The following is a 16,585-nucleotide window of genomic DNA, read 5'->3' as shown; positions in this document are numbered from 1 at the left end:
GGTCAGCCAAAAGTGATACTGTGTTTATGAATCATATGGATACTAACAAAAGCAATACATTGCTGTAGTTTATACATATGTTTGTCTTAATACATCATACATAATGTCAAAAACCATATGTATTATATGAATTAATATAAATACCTTTTCTACACAAACACTTGAACTGTTCCAAAACCTACTTATTACCATGTTCTTCCCATCATTCACTGTCTTTATAAAGTGAACAGCAGTCACATGATTTTCTGGTTCTACCTTTTTTTATAGCAGCAAACATCTCCACAAAGAAATTCACCACAACATCTACTGCCCAGCATCAAACAGCTTCTTTCTGCCCTCCATACCAGACATGGCGTCCACGTTCTTACGCCAGTCAGTCACCTCCTCTTTCTGTGGGGTGAAAAGGTTTGAATCAGCTCAGTCAGATTAGACAACATTGCAATGTTTGAAAATGTAGAAATACATGCTTGTGAATGTAAAAAGAGGAATAAAATCCCTGCACTAAACATTGCACCCTCAGATACTGTTCAACTGCATTCTTACTTCCTCTGCGTTTAAAACAACAGAAACCTTTCTCAGGTTGTGTCAGTCTACCCTCTAGTTCCTTTAAAGCATTTTAGTACTTACGGTTTCACATCAGTGTGTTTACTATCCTAAGCTTCATTTGCCTTAATATCACGAGTCCAGACTGCAACTAGGTCATCAGTTAGATTTTTGTCAAATGTGTGGTAAGTAAAGTAACATTACATGATGTTATTATCCAAATCGACTGACAATAAGTACATTTAACAACGTGGGCATGACCTCAAAAAATGCAAGAGTCATGCAAGTGCATCAGTTTCATCAAATATGCTGATCTGCATCCCTATATACTATTCTTCAAGTGTTACATTGATAGACAATAAGAATCAGGAACATGTTTTTGTTGTTTTACTTTATGGGCCAAGGTGAAGTCTGAATTTATGAATTTTTAGCCTGCAACGGAGGATGCTAAAATGAAACCCACACCCTTGTTTGAAACCAATTTGTAATGACAGTGAAGAGGTATTCTGTTTAATGAAAACTTCCAAAGCTTTCTTACCATGATGGTTACAAACTTTTAACAGTTATTTGTTTCAGTTGTTTTTGTGTGCTGTGTATTTAATGTACACAGAAAATAGCAGCACAGATACTGAGCAGACTAACCTCAGTGAATGTAGAGAATGTAGTTGAAATGCCAAGACATATCATTATGTATTAGTTCAATCCTGGGGTCCTTACCTTCTCCTCCTCTTTCTTCACAGTCTTCAAGTTGGCCTTGAAGTCCACAGACTCTTTCACCTTAGCACCCAGCAGAGCTCCCAACATGGCGTCAGCAGACACCCTCACCCTCTTCAGGGCCGGTCTCTTCATCTTGCCCTTCAGCTCATAGATCTTCTGAGACAGGTCCTGTATCTTTTTCCCGCAGAAAACAACACAAACACATTCTCAACATTACCTCAAAATGTTCCAGTTCCCACTGAGTATCGTTTACATGCACTATGCATCCCTTACATTTGTGTGAAAAAGGATAGAACTCAAACAGTTATTCACAAATATTACTCACCTCCCTGTTATTTTTTGACACTTTAGAATCAATGTCATACCGCTCTTCGTCTACGACATCGATTTTTTGGTGAAGCTCCTTGCAGAGATTCTATGGACAAAAACGGTTAGTTGTTTAATTTCTAGAATATGTTTAAGTGCAACTGGTCTGGATATCTTTGTGGAAATAGTGACACAGTAAGGACCAATTCACAGAGACAGAACAACATGCGTGTGGGCTGTGATTTGTTATTGAAATATCCACTTTAGGATGCTTTATTCACCTAACATTTGCAGCCCATCATCTTGATAAGACAAAGACATTTGGTGAATAATGCATGGGCGACTGGAGAAGAACTGTGCAATGTGTTTTTAATTTTGATGGACTTGCATTGAAGCACACACTGGTCTGCATCATGTAATAAATTGCTCATACAATATACCATAATATAAATTTGTATAAATACATGCAGCATTTGTTGTAGAATGTGTTTGATTAATCCAAGAACTTAGCTGTGGACAGTTTTCATTGGAAATATTTTCTAATCATTCCTATTAAAACATTGAGGTCTGTGGTTTATTCTGGCTGACTGAAACATTGTTCTTGGCAGGAGGTGTTGCTATTGAGGTTTTCAAATGTCATTTTTCAGTTCTTTGAGCACAACAGACTAAATTACATTCACCTTGATTGTATTTGGGTGGCAGGAGAAGTCTCTCAAAACCTCGAAACCAAAAGTAATTCCTTGTGGCATAATAGGACTAGGAGTCGGTGGTGAAAGTGAATCTTTTGAAATGTTTAGGCAGTTATGTGATTTATTGTTGACTTTCTTTAGAGCCAAACCAAAAGCAATCCTTCCCATGTGGATGGAAATGCTTTAGTGTGAAATGTACCTGTAGATCCTGCAAAGACAGGCCTGACAGTTGGAGCTCTGGGACTCTCTCAGCAAGGGTTCTCGCTCGTTCATCTTTTCTGACTTGTTTTTCATTTTCCAGCATAGTCATGGCCTTCTTTAGCAGTTTGGTCTGGTGCATACACATGTACAGAATTACACCTCAGTTAGTCACATAATGTATATTTTATAGCACTTAAAGATCGTAAAGACCTTAACAGCATTACTTTCCAAGACTAACATGCAGTTACACATAAAATACCTTCAAGAACAGTCTGCGAGATGCAGAGATTTTTGGCTTTGGTTTCTGTAAAAGGAGACGATATTCATGTCAGATTTCTGGCAAAACGTTTCAAATATCCAACAGTGAGTTTCCCAGTGTTCATCTCTCTGCAGTGTTTTGTAGGGATGCACAATTAACAGCTAATTTGGCCAATAACCGACACAGATATTGATATATCAATTTTTTCCTCACCTAATTTTAGTGATCATCAAGTCTCTTCTGTAGTGGTATTAACAGTATATTATGCATATTCTTATCATGATAGCCCAATAGCAGATGGATACAGGAAATAAAATGCTTTTAAATGTATGTAATATTCATTTATTGTTCAAAATAACAGAAATACTTAATTTCAGGGTTGATGTTTTGTACATATTCACCTAATCAATGATTTTAAAAAATGGTTTGTGACATGTTGGCCAATTCAGTTATTTCATTTTAAAGCCAATACTGGCCGACACTGTTGATGTGCTGATATTATTGTGCATCCCTAATGTTTTGCACACTAGTCATGGTATGGAAAAAATGACAGCATGACTAAAATTTTTCTTTTTATGATATTTTCTTGGATTATACAATATGCAAGTGTTAAAGGCATACTATGCAGGAATTTCCTAACAAATAAAACCATTTAAAGACTCATACAGAAGTAATTCCTCTCAGTCATCACCCAGTAGAGTTGTGTGGTGGTGTATTTATCTGAAGAAACTGTGTTTTCTTATTTTCTGTATATGAGACGTTTATGGGGGTGTACCTCCACAGCGCTCAGGTAAGGTATACAACAGACACAGCCGAAACAGTAAAATATAGTGAGGTGAATTGCCAAACAAGAATGAATCTGGAGTTGGCTTTTACTTTTACTTTACTTTTCACTGGCAGCCGTGTTTACAAGCAGTAACTGACAGTCCTGCGTAGTATACCTTTAAGTAGATCGATTTCATGTGTAGTCATGGAACTCTTATTATCCAACAGTACAAGTAGAGCTTTTAGTCCCACAACTGACTCGCGTTATACTAATTAGGTAATTGATCCTATCTCTGAGTTGACACTCAACTCACCGCAGACCTATCCAGTCAGGAGGGTGATGTCCATATTTCAAGAAGAAAAAGAGAAAAGGTGCAATTTGTTTAATTTTGTTGAATTTCTTGTAAGTAAATGTAGAGTTATGGTGCATTGAAAGTGAGTGAGACGTGAGTACTTACCCTTCAGACATGGTTGCAGTTCTGTGTGTCTTCCCCTGTTAAATCAATCCTAAAGAAAAAAGACAATCATCTTTTTTTCTATTTCTTTTTTTTAACTGAAGAATACACATATATCTCAGGAAATGTACTGCAAACAGGAAAAAAAAATCATCCCAACTTGTTTCTATACACCATATGTTGCAGTCCCATAGCAGAGGACACAATGTATGACATTGTCTAAAGGTCAATGACTTAGTGACTTAAAAAATACTGTAAAACAGAGCCAAAAATACTTATAATCATGAGAGTATTCAAGTATTCAATCAAGACCAAAGAGAGCAGGATTCATGTTTTTTATATATGTATTGATATTTTATAACTTTTGATTAATTAAGCAAAAAATATTCAATCCCACATCATACCATTAAAATGACATGACAACATTTTAAGCAATGGAAATATGTTTCAGAGAAGACATCAATCAAATCTACACTCTTATGTGTTTTTTATAACCTCAGCCAGCTGATCTCAAATCATCACAAAAAACACCTATCCTCCCCAACTCATATGTAAGGATATTCCTTTTTATAAAATGAGATAGCTTTTGTTGAGGTTTAAAAAACGATGACATTCAGTTGTGAAAAATTGTAATTGACTTAAATGCTGTTTAATTAGAAAATTTCAACTTGGCTTTTTTTAATACTTATGAATTTGCAGCATACATTTTCAATTTTTTAGCAAGAGTGTTGTAATAGAAAACCTCATTTGCTGTTTTATCTCTTCATGTTTTGTAATATTTCAAAATAAAACTTCTTACCTTATACAGTAGGTGACAAATACTCACAGGCGCCTTTTTCTGAGACGAGAAGGGCAGAAAGAGGGTAGATATATAGATTCCTGCGCTCATGTGAGTGGCTCACTAAAATAGACCCTCTGTCCTCACCATTCTTGAACTGCGTCTCTCACATCCCACATGTATGAGGTGTGAAATCTTATTGGGACTGTCCACCTGTGATGCTTTCTGAGTGTCCTCTGTCTTCTCAATAAGGAGTAGAGCGGCGAAGTTTGAAAGAACTTTAGCCCAGTATAATGTGTGTAAAAATGTAAGCGGATCCCACATACAGTCCAAAGTGATTATTAGATCACACAATGGAGGAAAATGATGGCAGGATTGGTATATATTTTATTAAGAGAACATTGTTGGTTTCATGTTTGCATCAAGTTCATTTACCAAATATGAAGATAACATACTCCAACTGCAATAACCTTAACCAGGTCCCCAATCATTCTTTTTATAAGCATTGTAGCTTTAATAGGCAATACACTTTGAGTGTCTGGCAAGCTAGATGACAATTTATCACAACAGCTAACACACGAGCAGTTGTCAATTTAGGAGGGACAGTATTATACTGTAAGTCCATAAGTGTCTCAGTGGTGGTTTAAAAGAGTTGTGCTGCCATCACGAGGCTGCAGGGGAGAAGTACAGTCTCTGCAGCACAGGTCTTGTTCAGACTTCCAGTCCAAATCTGTGTTTTTTGCATGTCAAGATTGTATCCAGATAGATTTTACAAAGTCTGGACAGCTGATAACACATTCAAATTTTGCAAACCTTATTTTGAGGTGGTTTGAAATGTGATTCCAAATGGATGTGTCTCAAATCTCATTTCAAAGTGCAGCAGAGTCTTTCTTTTTCAAGACTTTGTAAAATAATAATTGTACTGATAGGTCCGACACTGAATGTTTTCTGTGATTATTTAGCCAATTTCCATGTTGAAAACAGTCATTGTTGTTAGCCCACATTTCTCATGCTTCTGCATTGGAAAGCAGTGTCACCAGCGTAGATGCACAGTTACTTACGCCACTTCATTAGCATCGCAAACCCATACTAAAACATTGGTGCTGTCTGGAATACACAAGTCCGATCTGACCACTTGCTAATAACGGTGCAGACGGTCAGTCTTAGAGATCTGGTTTGAGAAGCACATCTGATTTGCCTTCAGTCTGAATGCAGCCCATAGAGCAGTTTATCACAAAATAACCTGGTATATTGAATTATCAATACTTAAGATTTAAATCATTTAAAGACCACTTAAAGCCTATAGTCCCACTGTAAATAAACATCTGTTGCTTTTTATTTATTTTTATAAAATAATAACAAGCACTACTGTCCTGGATAAGAGGGTATGTGTCCTACCTACAATTGGTAAATCAAAGTAATATGGGTAATATGGTAAATAATGTTAAGAATTCATTAAGATCTCCTAAGCAAAAGTTAATGTTTCTTTAGTTGCCGGTGGCATCAAACAGCTTCTTCCTGCCCTCCATACCAGACATGGCCTCCACGTTTTTACGCCAGTCAGTCACCTCCTCCTTCTGTTGGAAACATATCACAGACATAGAGCCGAGGTCAAACAGATCCTCTGCACCAAAAATAGCCATTACCTGAAGTACCATATGGAAAACGCCAGGCCTACCTTTTCTTCCTCCTTTTTGACCGTCTTAAGGTTGGCCTTGAAGTCGATGGACTCCTTGTGTTTTGAGCCCAGCAGAACGCTCAGCATGGCTTCAGCTGAGATCTTTACTCTCTTCAGGGTTGGCTTCTTGAACTTACTCTGAATCTCAATGATCTTCAGGTTCATGTTTTCAATCTGGCCGGGAGATCATGTGATAGAAAGGATAGTGCCGTTGCCATTCTTCTGTTGTCAGTCAGGTATGCCATGTTAACATCATTGCTATTTACTTATTACATGACCACAATTTAGAGGGAAGCTCCCAAGAGTCTTAAAATTCCCCCACCAGTTCACTTCCGTATATGGATTCATGAGCATTGGGATTTATCAATGTTTCTACTTGCAATTAATTTTAAATTTAGAGCTGAAAGTTCACTCTTAATCCTCTAAATTAATTCAAACTTGTTAAGGACTAGTATTTTCTGGAGTTTTTAACCAAATCTTGCAGTCTTCCTCAGATTCTACGGTTGACTCAGATGAATCAAAATGTGGGTGAAAGCTCCATATAAAGCTAATAAGAGAACCTTGAGTTAAGATTTTCTGTTTTACTCAAACTAATCCTAAAATTCTTAGATTTTGATGTGGATAACTGTATAGTATACTATACTTTACTAAAAATGTTTAGGTGTAGTTAAAAACTGTTCCAGTTCAAGTAGTCATGTTCATGAAACGTTAACAGTTTTTTAAGGTAGAACCAACAGGTACAAAGACAGAGAAACTCTAATTTACAAAACAAATCAACAAAAAAAAAAAAAAAGAATTAATTGGTACTTTTCTAGACATTAAATTATGTGGTTAGAAAGTGATATCTGTTGTTTTGCCAGTGAACTACATGATAGATCCATGCCCCACATTAGATATACTGCCAATTTTGGCCCAGTTGATCATTGGTAGAACTTGGGTGATGCAATTTACTGGTATTGACGATAACTATGATATTTAAAAATGAAATATTTATTACTTAATACTTACAGACTCACCTGCCTTGACTTGAGTTTTGAGTATAATTCATTTGCCAAAAACAGAGACAAAATGTGCAGTAAACACAGTAAAAGATAAACTAGACTCATAGCATCAGGATTGTTGTTGTTAAATATCATTAGCCAACTCTTTCGGCCAAAATAATTGTGTAGCGAAAATCTGATATCGTGCCAGCCCTATCAAACCCTAATCTAGAATGTAAATGTAGATCTATGGGAGTTTTGTTTCATTATATAAGTGTAATAATTAACTGACTCTAAACAAATTAGCAATCTGTGATATACTGCTGTGTTTGAGCCAGTTGATTAGTGTGTCTTTTGGCTTATTTATAAAATGACATTAATTACAGTTGATCAGGTTGTGTGCTCACAGGCAGTTTCCTCCATGCTCACTTTTGAGGTTTCAAAACTTAAATGTGTGCTGACTGTGGGCCATAACACACTCACAGGGTGCATCGGTCTTTATGCACGAGATTCTGTTATGTCTCCCTGCTGCCACATGGAGGCGGTGTTTGTTCACTTTATGCACCTTTATGACCCTGTCGTCATGGTAATCGGGATGCCGTAGCTTAAAAAAAAAACAACTCCACATGCATCACTTCCTATTCAGTCTTGAACAGCTCACCTCCTTGTCGTTTTTGGATACCTTGAGGCCGATATCATACCACTCCTCATCTACAACATCAATCTTGTGGTGCAAGTCTCTGCAAAGATCCTATATAAAAGTCAAATACAACCCCAACTCATCAGAACATAATATTAAAGCTCAAATAGAGAGTGTACTGGAAGGCTTGAATGAAGTCAAATACCTGAAGCTCTTGCAAAGACAGACCAGACAGATTAAGAGGAGGAACTCTTTCTGCCAGAGCAGCTTCTTTTTCCTTCACCTTCTGCTCCGCTTCCTCCTGCAGCATCTGAGCCGCAACTGCTAACAGTCTAATCTAAAGAAAGAAAAAGATGAAAAGGTTGCTTCTTTCTCAATTTATTGGGAGGCACACCATCTAAAGTTATACGTTTTCATGAGTGATAATTGGTATTACACATACTTTAAAAATACATATATATTTATGCATGTAAATGTCTCAAGTCAAATTCTTCATAATAAATAGATTTTTAAAAAGAATATCTCAAATCAAGTAGAACTTGCCTTCAATCCCAGCCTTCGAGAGGAGGAGATCTTTGATTTTTTCTACAATTTACACATAAAAAGGTTAAATATATACTACATATTGGTGAGCACAGTAAATTTGTAGGCTATATATTGTGTATTACACATTATACATAAATGGAAAAATGACAAAAGGTACTTATTAAAAATGTTGTATGACTGATACTCACAGGTCTGTGGGTGCACAAGAGAGAAAATACACAACATATTTGCATAATGAATACTATTACATACTTTTATGATGTATTTCAAGGTGTCAATAATCAAATTAAATAAAAACAAAGGCAATCATACTCACGGTTCAGCCATGATTGACTTAAATTCCCGCACTAAAATTGGAAAAGTAAAAAAAATGTGAAAAGTCTCTGCAGAAAATGAGCTGTAATTCTGTGAAATTTAAATCACCACGCATTTAATTGATCACAGAGTGAATTCGACTTTAACACCTGTTCAACTGAGCTGCGCGCTTAAGACTGATGATCTCTAAAAACTCCCTCATCAAAGTTTTCCGCACACTAAAAATATTCAGCGGTCCATTAAAGCTGCACCCGGTCATTTACTGTTCGCCCAAATGTTCCCCTGGTACAGGTCGTTATGAACCAAACAAGTAGTTCTGTTGTAATTCACATTTTGCTTTACTGAACTTTTGTTCATCATGTGAAATTCAAATAAAATTTCACAAATTTTAAAACATATTGTAAGTATAATTAATACAGTATTAGGATGTGTGCATCATGTACCAATACAGGATTAATCTTTCCTGATTACTATAACTCTGAAAGCACTTGTGTGTCGCTAAGTTCTTAAGTGGGTCAGTGAATGTGTTAACATAACTCACAAGAGTCTCTGCATAGGTGACAGAAAAGGTGAATGGCCAGATAATCCACAGGCATGTTGACTGACAATGTGAGAGTTGATGTTAATCTCATTTACCATAATACTCAAATAAAACAACCAAGTAAAGACAGGACGCAAATTTGAATTAGACTTTTTGTTAGTAATTGTTTTAAACTCAGCATGCTGAGAAGTCGATTCTTATACATGAAGTACCAGAATAAGCAGCTCTGTACCTTATTGAAGCCGACCTGCTGTTTGATCCTCCAAACTGAAGAAAAGTGCATGTGAAGGAAGCAGCAATCGACTTTCTGAGAGAGAAAAAAAAATCAGATTTATAGTGTCAGCGCAGAGTGTGAGTGGCTCACTAAAATAGACTAGTGTCCGTCCACCAACAGTGACATTTACTGTTGCACATAGCATCCCGCCAATATCAGACAGGAAAGGAGGTAATAAAACTTCATTTATAGGCTCAAACATTTGGGTATCTTGTGTTATTTTGAAAACACCTGTTGGAAGTGACAGTGAGGATTTAAAGAGACATTACCCACTGACCCGCATTAACGCCGGGGCAGTGTCACACGTTCACATTTGACCAGGGGCCAGCTTGTTGGAGTTCGGATCAAGTTGTTCAGGAGTCAAACAGATGGAAGAAATCAAAAGTATTTACTTGTTTGGTTCCCTTATTTATAGAACAAACAGTGCGGATCAAGTGGCAGCCTGGACCATCTTAAGATATCCATTTATAGGCATCTATCAGTATCACGGGTCTTTGTTTTTAGTGGCCTAATTAAATCCGTGTGAACTAGATTTCAGAATCATCCTTACCCAGATATATTTAACAAAATAGAGCATAAAGCACTGAAAATTACTCGAAACATTGACTCTTTGGAAGAACTTTAGAATAATTTGTTTTATCTCCTTGCATCAATTCGAATGGAGCCGTTCTCTTACTCTAACCACATCTTGACACATTATTATGTTCAGTACATATCCTCTACTCACCTTACTGTGCATACATCACCACTCCTTTGCATGTGTGTGTTGACATACAATTATAGCCTGATAACATATTACAGGACCACCTTGCAAGTAAGAACAAAGCCAAAAGTGTTTTATATAGCGGAGCAGAGGAACAAGGACAGGTGCTTGTCAGGACTTGAAGGTTCGTAAACTGAGCCAGCCAGAGTTCAGTCTGCGTCATTGTTTTAACGGGGAGTCGAATGGCTCAAAGGGCTGTGATAGGTAGGCAGCGAACAATTAAACAAGAATAGTGGAGTACAAACCTTGGGTCAAATGCTAATTTTAGATTGCTTCTTGCAGAAGCTCCACACACCAGACAATTTAGAAAAAGAAGAGGCAAGGATATCCTGTTAGTCCCTCTAATCAGTTACGCTCCAAGAGCACCGGAGCCTACTTTTCCCATAGTGCAAACAACAGCATCTACTTCTATCTATATGCCACTCACTAAGACTGATCCCAACCATTAACTTGTTTATATTTTTATGATCTATACTGTATAGCTTGATTTTGGCATTTTGCATGCATCATGGATTTGTGCCTGTGTTTTATCTTGCTTGTTAAGCTGCATGCACACACACCTCCCATTTTTCTGACTTGAAAGTGCTCTCACTTTATTACCCCCCACTGCTCACCTAATGATCACATCCTTGAAATATATCTGTTATATTTGTGATCTTATGTATTTTAAGCAGCTCTTTAACAAGTGAAAATAGATCCAAACCTTTTAAATTTCTGAATTAATCGTATTTAGTGTATTTTAGTGATGGTGGATTTGCACCTATTGTCAGAAATGCTGGAAATCTCAGATTCTGAAGCTGACAAAAATGTTTACTGTTTTTTAATTTTACAGAGCTTTAGATCCCTGCCTAAAAAAACTTCTTTCAAACCTCACATCTCCAGTTTGTAACACAGACCCTGATGATGACATCACTGTCACATCTTCAAATGTTATTTTTTTCACACTTGGCAAACACTTGATGTTATCTAACTGACTGAGTACGCCAAGTGGTTCTCACTTTCACTGGTTAAATGACTTTTAGGTGGAAATTACTCAAGTTCCTGTCACACTGATTTCTTCTACAGTTTGTTTTGTATATTGTTATGTATAATTTGTCACATTAGAAGACGTGTTTAGAGAGTTGCAACAATTTTGGAGTCAAGATTGAAAGAGCAATAGTTGAAAACACTTACTAAATTGCCTTCCTTTTTTTCACACACTAGGTGAAGTTTAGGCATACACATATTTACTAAATTATCTGCTGATTATTTCTTAATCATTTGGAAAATATCAGAAAAAAGTGTTGTAAGTTTCAAGAGACTCAGTGTCTTCGAGGTGCATATTTTGGTCCCAAAACTGAAGATTTTTAGATTGGTATAGTATTAGACAGAATCTGAAAGCAGCAATTTTTAGGGAAAAAAATGTTTCAATGTCTAGTTTTTTAATTATAGTGTTGGTTGGTACTATATACTCAGGGTGTTTCCTTGTTTCTTTTCTGAGGGGTGTATTACAGCCCTGAACCTACAACAAATCTTATTTTTGGACGTTCACAGTTCTTAGTGTGAATGTTATGTCTATGTGATTTATGAAGATGATTCAGGGATTTTGTTCTGAGCCACTGCTGGTGACATTTGGGAACTATTAATACTGTCTGGCTGATGCTGTGCTCCAATCCAGCAGATAGTGAAGTAAATATTTCAAAAGGAAAAGTGCAGCATTGGTTTTCTATGTTGATCAGAAATATTTATTATCATGATATAAATTGGTCTTTTCAAGATGAAAACACACAGCAAATCTCACTACATGCTTATTGTAGACAATTTTAAAATAACTAACACCACAAAACAACTCATGTGAGAGTGCAACTCATTTATATGCAAAATAACAAAATTCCTTTTATCCTGAATATTTTTTGCATATTTAAAATGTGAAGTCTATACACACGCTTTTGACTTACTCTTGTTAGCAGTTATAGGAACTTTATTTTCCTTTGTATTATTGTAAAACAGCATTCATTTTTAAGATGTCCATAAATATGACGTCTACTGTCCAGCATCAAACAGCTTCTTCCTGCCCTCCATACCAGACATTGCCTCCACGTTCTTACGCCAGTCAGTCACCTCCTCTTTCTGTTCATAAAAAGAAAAGAATTCTTAGTGACGCTGTACTTTCACACCAACAAAATAACATAAGCAATACCACAGAATCATGTCATAATTTAAACCTAACCCTTGCTTAAAATCAAGGAGTCAACCCAGCCTGATATAATCTTGAAGATTTAAGAACATAATCTGCCGTTACAGTTGTCGGCCATACTTACCTTCTCCTCCTCTTTCTTCACAGTCTTCAAGTTGGCCTTGAAGTCCACAGACTCTTTGACTTTAGCTCCCAGCAGAGCTCCCAACATGGCGTCAGCTGAGATCTTCACCCTCTTAAGAGCAGGTCGCTTCATCTTACCCTTCAGCTCAAATATCTTCAGAGACAGATTTTCAATCTGCAGGAAACATTTGAAATATGAGTTAAATGTTTGCAACATATTAAATATTTAAATTTATTTAAATAACTCACAATGAGATATATTTTTTTAAATAACAGTAAGGTCCTAAATTCGACAGGTACATTAGAAAATGCATTTCCTGCAGAAAATGCATGTGAATGCTGACCGCTGCAATTGCATCAGTGAAAGTCCAGGAATCTTAAAGAGGAAATACATTGCACTGCACTGCTAGAAAAGATGGGAGCTGATGGGTAAAACTGGCAGAGTTGGAAGCTAAACTGAATTACTTCAAGAAGCTAAGAGCTTAAATACATTGCTAGAAAAGCTGGAAGTTAAACTGTGGTGCTGTCAGAGGTGGAAGTTGAAATCAACCCAAAGACTTACAAAAAGACACAGTTTTTATTTTACAAAGCATGTGATGCAGAGTAAATATTACATTTTCTTAAAGAGTAGAACTTTTTACATTTGAATGGTTTCTGTAGCTAAAATTATACAGAAGCAGTAGTTGATCCAAAATTGTACGGAGGAACTGTAAGTCGTTTGTGACTTAAATGAAGTCTGTAGACAAAAGTGCATTGAATAGTAGAATTTTTGAGTTTAAAGTTAAGATATTTTTCATTTCACTTCAATTATTGAAATTTTACACTTAGGTTTGATCTTGTTACCATTTAGGGACTTTTATTTTGGAAGATTGCTTATTCTGGGCCCCATGATTAACTAATCTTTCCATCTTGAGGGATTTGATTTGATTTTTTTTTTAAATCAGCTTTGTTTGGGTCCCCTGATAAAGTCCTGTTACATCTGGGGGGCTTTTATTTTGAAAATCCAGTCAACACTAGGGCCATCAATTTAAGCTCCTCTTACCTGGCTGGTGCATTATCTACAGGAGCTGGGAGCTGTCAGTCACTGCAAGAAAAGCTGGAAGCTTAACTGTAATACAGTCACAGCTGGAAGTTGAGATTAATTGTCTAATGTTGAAAACACACCAAGCAGCGGCAATGAGGCCTGCTTTGATCCGCCTTGCACTGTCTATGGCGGTGGCCGCTCCAAGCCGTGGACTAAAAGTTAGAGATGGTTTTATCAATCATTAAAAAGAATCCTGTGACATGTTGACTTACGTTAAAAAGAATTTCTTCCTACCTGAAAAACATGAACACACTGAATGCTGTCTCAGCATTCACACAATTTAGTCTGTTAATTTTGGTTAAAAAAGATGAATTTATCATTATAAACCAAGAACACATCCATAAAGTAAATAAAGAGTTAAATGCACACGTAAATCAAATGAATATGTATGAACATAAACATGCACCTCCTTGTTATTTTTGGCTACTTTAGCGTCAATGTCGTAGCGCTCTTCATCTACCACGTCGATCTTATGGTGCAGTTCTTTGCACAGAGCCTGCAGACAGAGAGAGGATCGTGTTATGTTTATTGAGCAAAGTAATGAGAACACTGCAACCCTCTGGCTTTTTGCACAGTTGCACATCATAAACTGAAAGGCTATATTTTTCTGTGTTGATGCAACACTCTCCTTGAAAAAAAAATTGACTGTGTTAATTGTACACTTGTGAGCAGTTATTGTAATGTGTAGAATAATCATCTTTTTGAGTAAAGGTTGCTCTAAATAATAATGGCAGCTAAATGCCCCAAATATAAAATGTAGACGGCAAGGCACCTCTGCTCTAATGCACCTACTGCATATGAACATACTGTATGTATGTCATCTATGTACATCAGAGGGATGCTTGCATAGGGAGCATTTCAACAATGTTGTTTGATAGTAGAATGATAGGCGGCTCATGCAGTGACCTGCACATACCTGAAGGTCCTGCATGGACAAACCAGACAGCTGAAGTGGGGGGACTCTCTCACCCAAAGTGGCTTCTCTCTCCAGCTTCTTTTCCTCTTTCTCCTTTTCCAACATCACAGCTGCCATTTTCAGCAGCTTGGTCTAAATTGAAATAAAAAGTGAGATAGAACTTGTGGATGGTGTCTTAAGTGTGTTTTAAGTTGTAGTAAAGACAAGAAGACAATACCTTAAGAGCCAGTCTGCGAGATGCAGAGATCTTTGACTTTCGCTAAAAAAAGCATAGTGAAAAGTTTTATTGAGCAACAGTTATGCAAAACATACATATGGTATCTAAATTGATACTTTTTTTAAATAGATATTTTACCTGTCTGTAATGGATGTGATAATGTTGGAAAGGAAAAGAAATAAGATAAGCATAAACACGATAAAGATCCAAAGAATTTGATTTAATTTTACAAATACTGATTTACATAATACAAAACAAAACTTACCCCTCAGACATGATTGGCTTTTTCTGTAAAAAAATAAGTGAATAAATTATACAATTATACAAAAGTCAGATACAGTAGTAGCTACAGTAGTGTCAGTACATACAGTATAAACATTAAAATTTTAATATTTTGTGATTCATAGACCAGTATATTTGTCTGTTTCTGTATATGCTGCTTATTCACCTCTTGTTGACTGAGCTAAGTCAGTCACTGAGACCTTGGTATGGTAACATACCAACATTAAGCCTTTAAATTAGCAGCACTGCTTGAGTGAGTGCTGCAGATTGTTTGAATGGTATTCCATTTTTATTCCCAGGAGGATCCATTTTCAAGGGAGCCAGAATCAGAATCTAAATCTGAATGTTTTTGCCAAATAAAAGAATTGTATAGAACAATTTCTCCTACAGATCCTTAAAAAGTCTTCAAAGGCATTGAATTCATACATCTAAAATGAAGGCCTTAATTGGTATTTAAATGTATTAAATCGATCTTTCAAGAGTCTTAAAAATGCTAAGACATGGGAAATAGTATATTATTAATTTGATGTTGCATTGTAAAATCCTAAAATAATTGGTAATATCTATTTCTTGAATAATATCCTAAATGCCTCTCACGTTCATTTCATAAAGATAAAGACAGAGGAACAAACAACAGCCAGAAACATTTACCAAATTCAGTCAGATAGCAAAAAACACGTTTTTGTTTTTTTCAAGGCAAACCAAATGGATAATTTTATTATAATGTAATATGTTCATTGTTTTCTATAACATGTTCAATTATTTTCAGTATTTGAAATAGATCAATTAACATTTTTACTTTACCAGAACAATCCAGTTTTGTGGTACAATAAGTAGTGACTGAGTAAATGGTAGCACTAAGTAACTGAGAGTCAGTATATACTTTTTTCCTATCAGTTTGGGGTAATGTAAACTTGATCTTAAAACTATCTTCTTAAAACTGTATGAAATCCTGCATTTGCATATGTATGTTTTTATCGGCCTTTCACTGCTCCATCTGTTTGAATTATTCCAGATAAATGCAACATATGAAATTCTCTAAATGTCTTATGTATTATAAAGCCAGACTATCATCATCATCATAAAAATCAACATACCTTTTTTATCTCTGCAGAAAACCTGTTGAGGTGACCAGTGGCTCTCTTTGAATGACCAGAGGAAAACTCACGTCAAATTTAATAGCTCCTCGTGCATTCTGTGAGTGGCCAACCAAAATAGCCTCCTCAGTCCTGACAGTGAGTCTACTGTATATCACCACACTTCTACATGGCAGCTCCCAATACACAGGCTTACCACCACCATACTCCTATTGCTTAACTCCAAGAGCAGAGAATGAC

General features: G+C 36.2%; 3 protein-coding genes and 1 long non-coding RNA gene across 4 annotated transcripts; 1 reads left to right on the top strand and 3 right to left on the bottom strand.

Annotated features, from left to right (window-relative positions):
- Nucleotides 1-238: 238 nt before the first annotated feature.
- On the bottom strand, nt 239-3,976 carry LOC121950616 (troponin I, slow skeletal muscle-like). Its single transcript, XM_042496672.1, has 7 exons — nt 3,939-3,976; nt 3,795-3,801; nt 2,716-2,760; nt 2,455-2,586; nt 1,586-1,675; nt 1,261-1,434; nt 239-390 (listed from the first exon to the last, which is right to left on the bottom strand). Exons 1-7 carry the CDS (start codon nt 3,947-3,949, stop codon nt 304-306), a joined length of 546 nt encoding a protein of 181 aa, XP_042352606.1. The 5' UTR covers nt 3,950-3,976; the 3' UTR covers nt 239-303.
- LOC121950619 lies at nt 1,397-16,443 on the top strand. Its single transcript, XR_006106331.1, has 3 exons — nt 1,397-1,690; nt 12,774-12,872; nt 16,363-16,443. It is a non-coding gene; the product is annotated as an uncharacterized LOC121950619 (long non-coding RNA).
- Nucleotides 5,092-8,611, bottom strand: LOC121950617 (troponin I, slow skeletal muscle-like). The gene is given in 5 exon segments (XM_042496673.1): nt 5,092-6,290; nt 6,392-6,565; nt 8,033-8,122; nt 8,217-8,348; nt 8,555-8,611. Coding segments are annotated over 5 exon segments (543 nt in total). The 3' UTR covers nt 5,092-6,200.
- tnni4b.2 (troponin I4b, tandem duplicate 2) lies at nt 12,275-16,380 on the bottom strand. The gene is made up of 8 exons (XM_042496670.1): nt 16,346-16,380; nt 15,232-15,254; nt 15,105-15,108; nt 14,967-15,008; nt 14,750-14,881; nt 14,240-14,329; nt 12,751-12,924; nt 12,275-12,559 (listed from the first exon to the last, which is right to left on the bottom strand). Exons 2-8 carry the CDS (start codon nt 15,240-15,242, stop codon nt 12,473-12,475), a joined length of 540 nt encoding a protein of 179 aa, XP_042352604.1. The 5' UTR covers nt 15,243-15,254; nt 16,346-16,380; the 3' UTR covers nt 12,275-12,472.
- Nucleotides 16,444-16,585: the final 142 nt, after the last annotated feature.

Source organism: Plectropomus leopardus, chromosome 11 (genome assembly GCF_008729295.1).
Source record: "Plectropomus leopardus isolate mb chromosome 11, YSFRI_Pleo_2.0, whole genome shotgun sequence".
Taxonomy (NCBI): Eukaryota; Metazoa; Chordata; class Actinopteri; order Perciformes; family Serranidae; genus Plectropomus; species Plectropomus leopardus.
The sequence above is the reverse complement of the archived record's forward strand: the minus strand, read 5'-3'. Positions and strand labels throughout refer to the sequence as shown.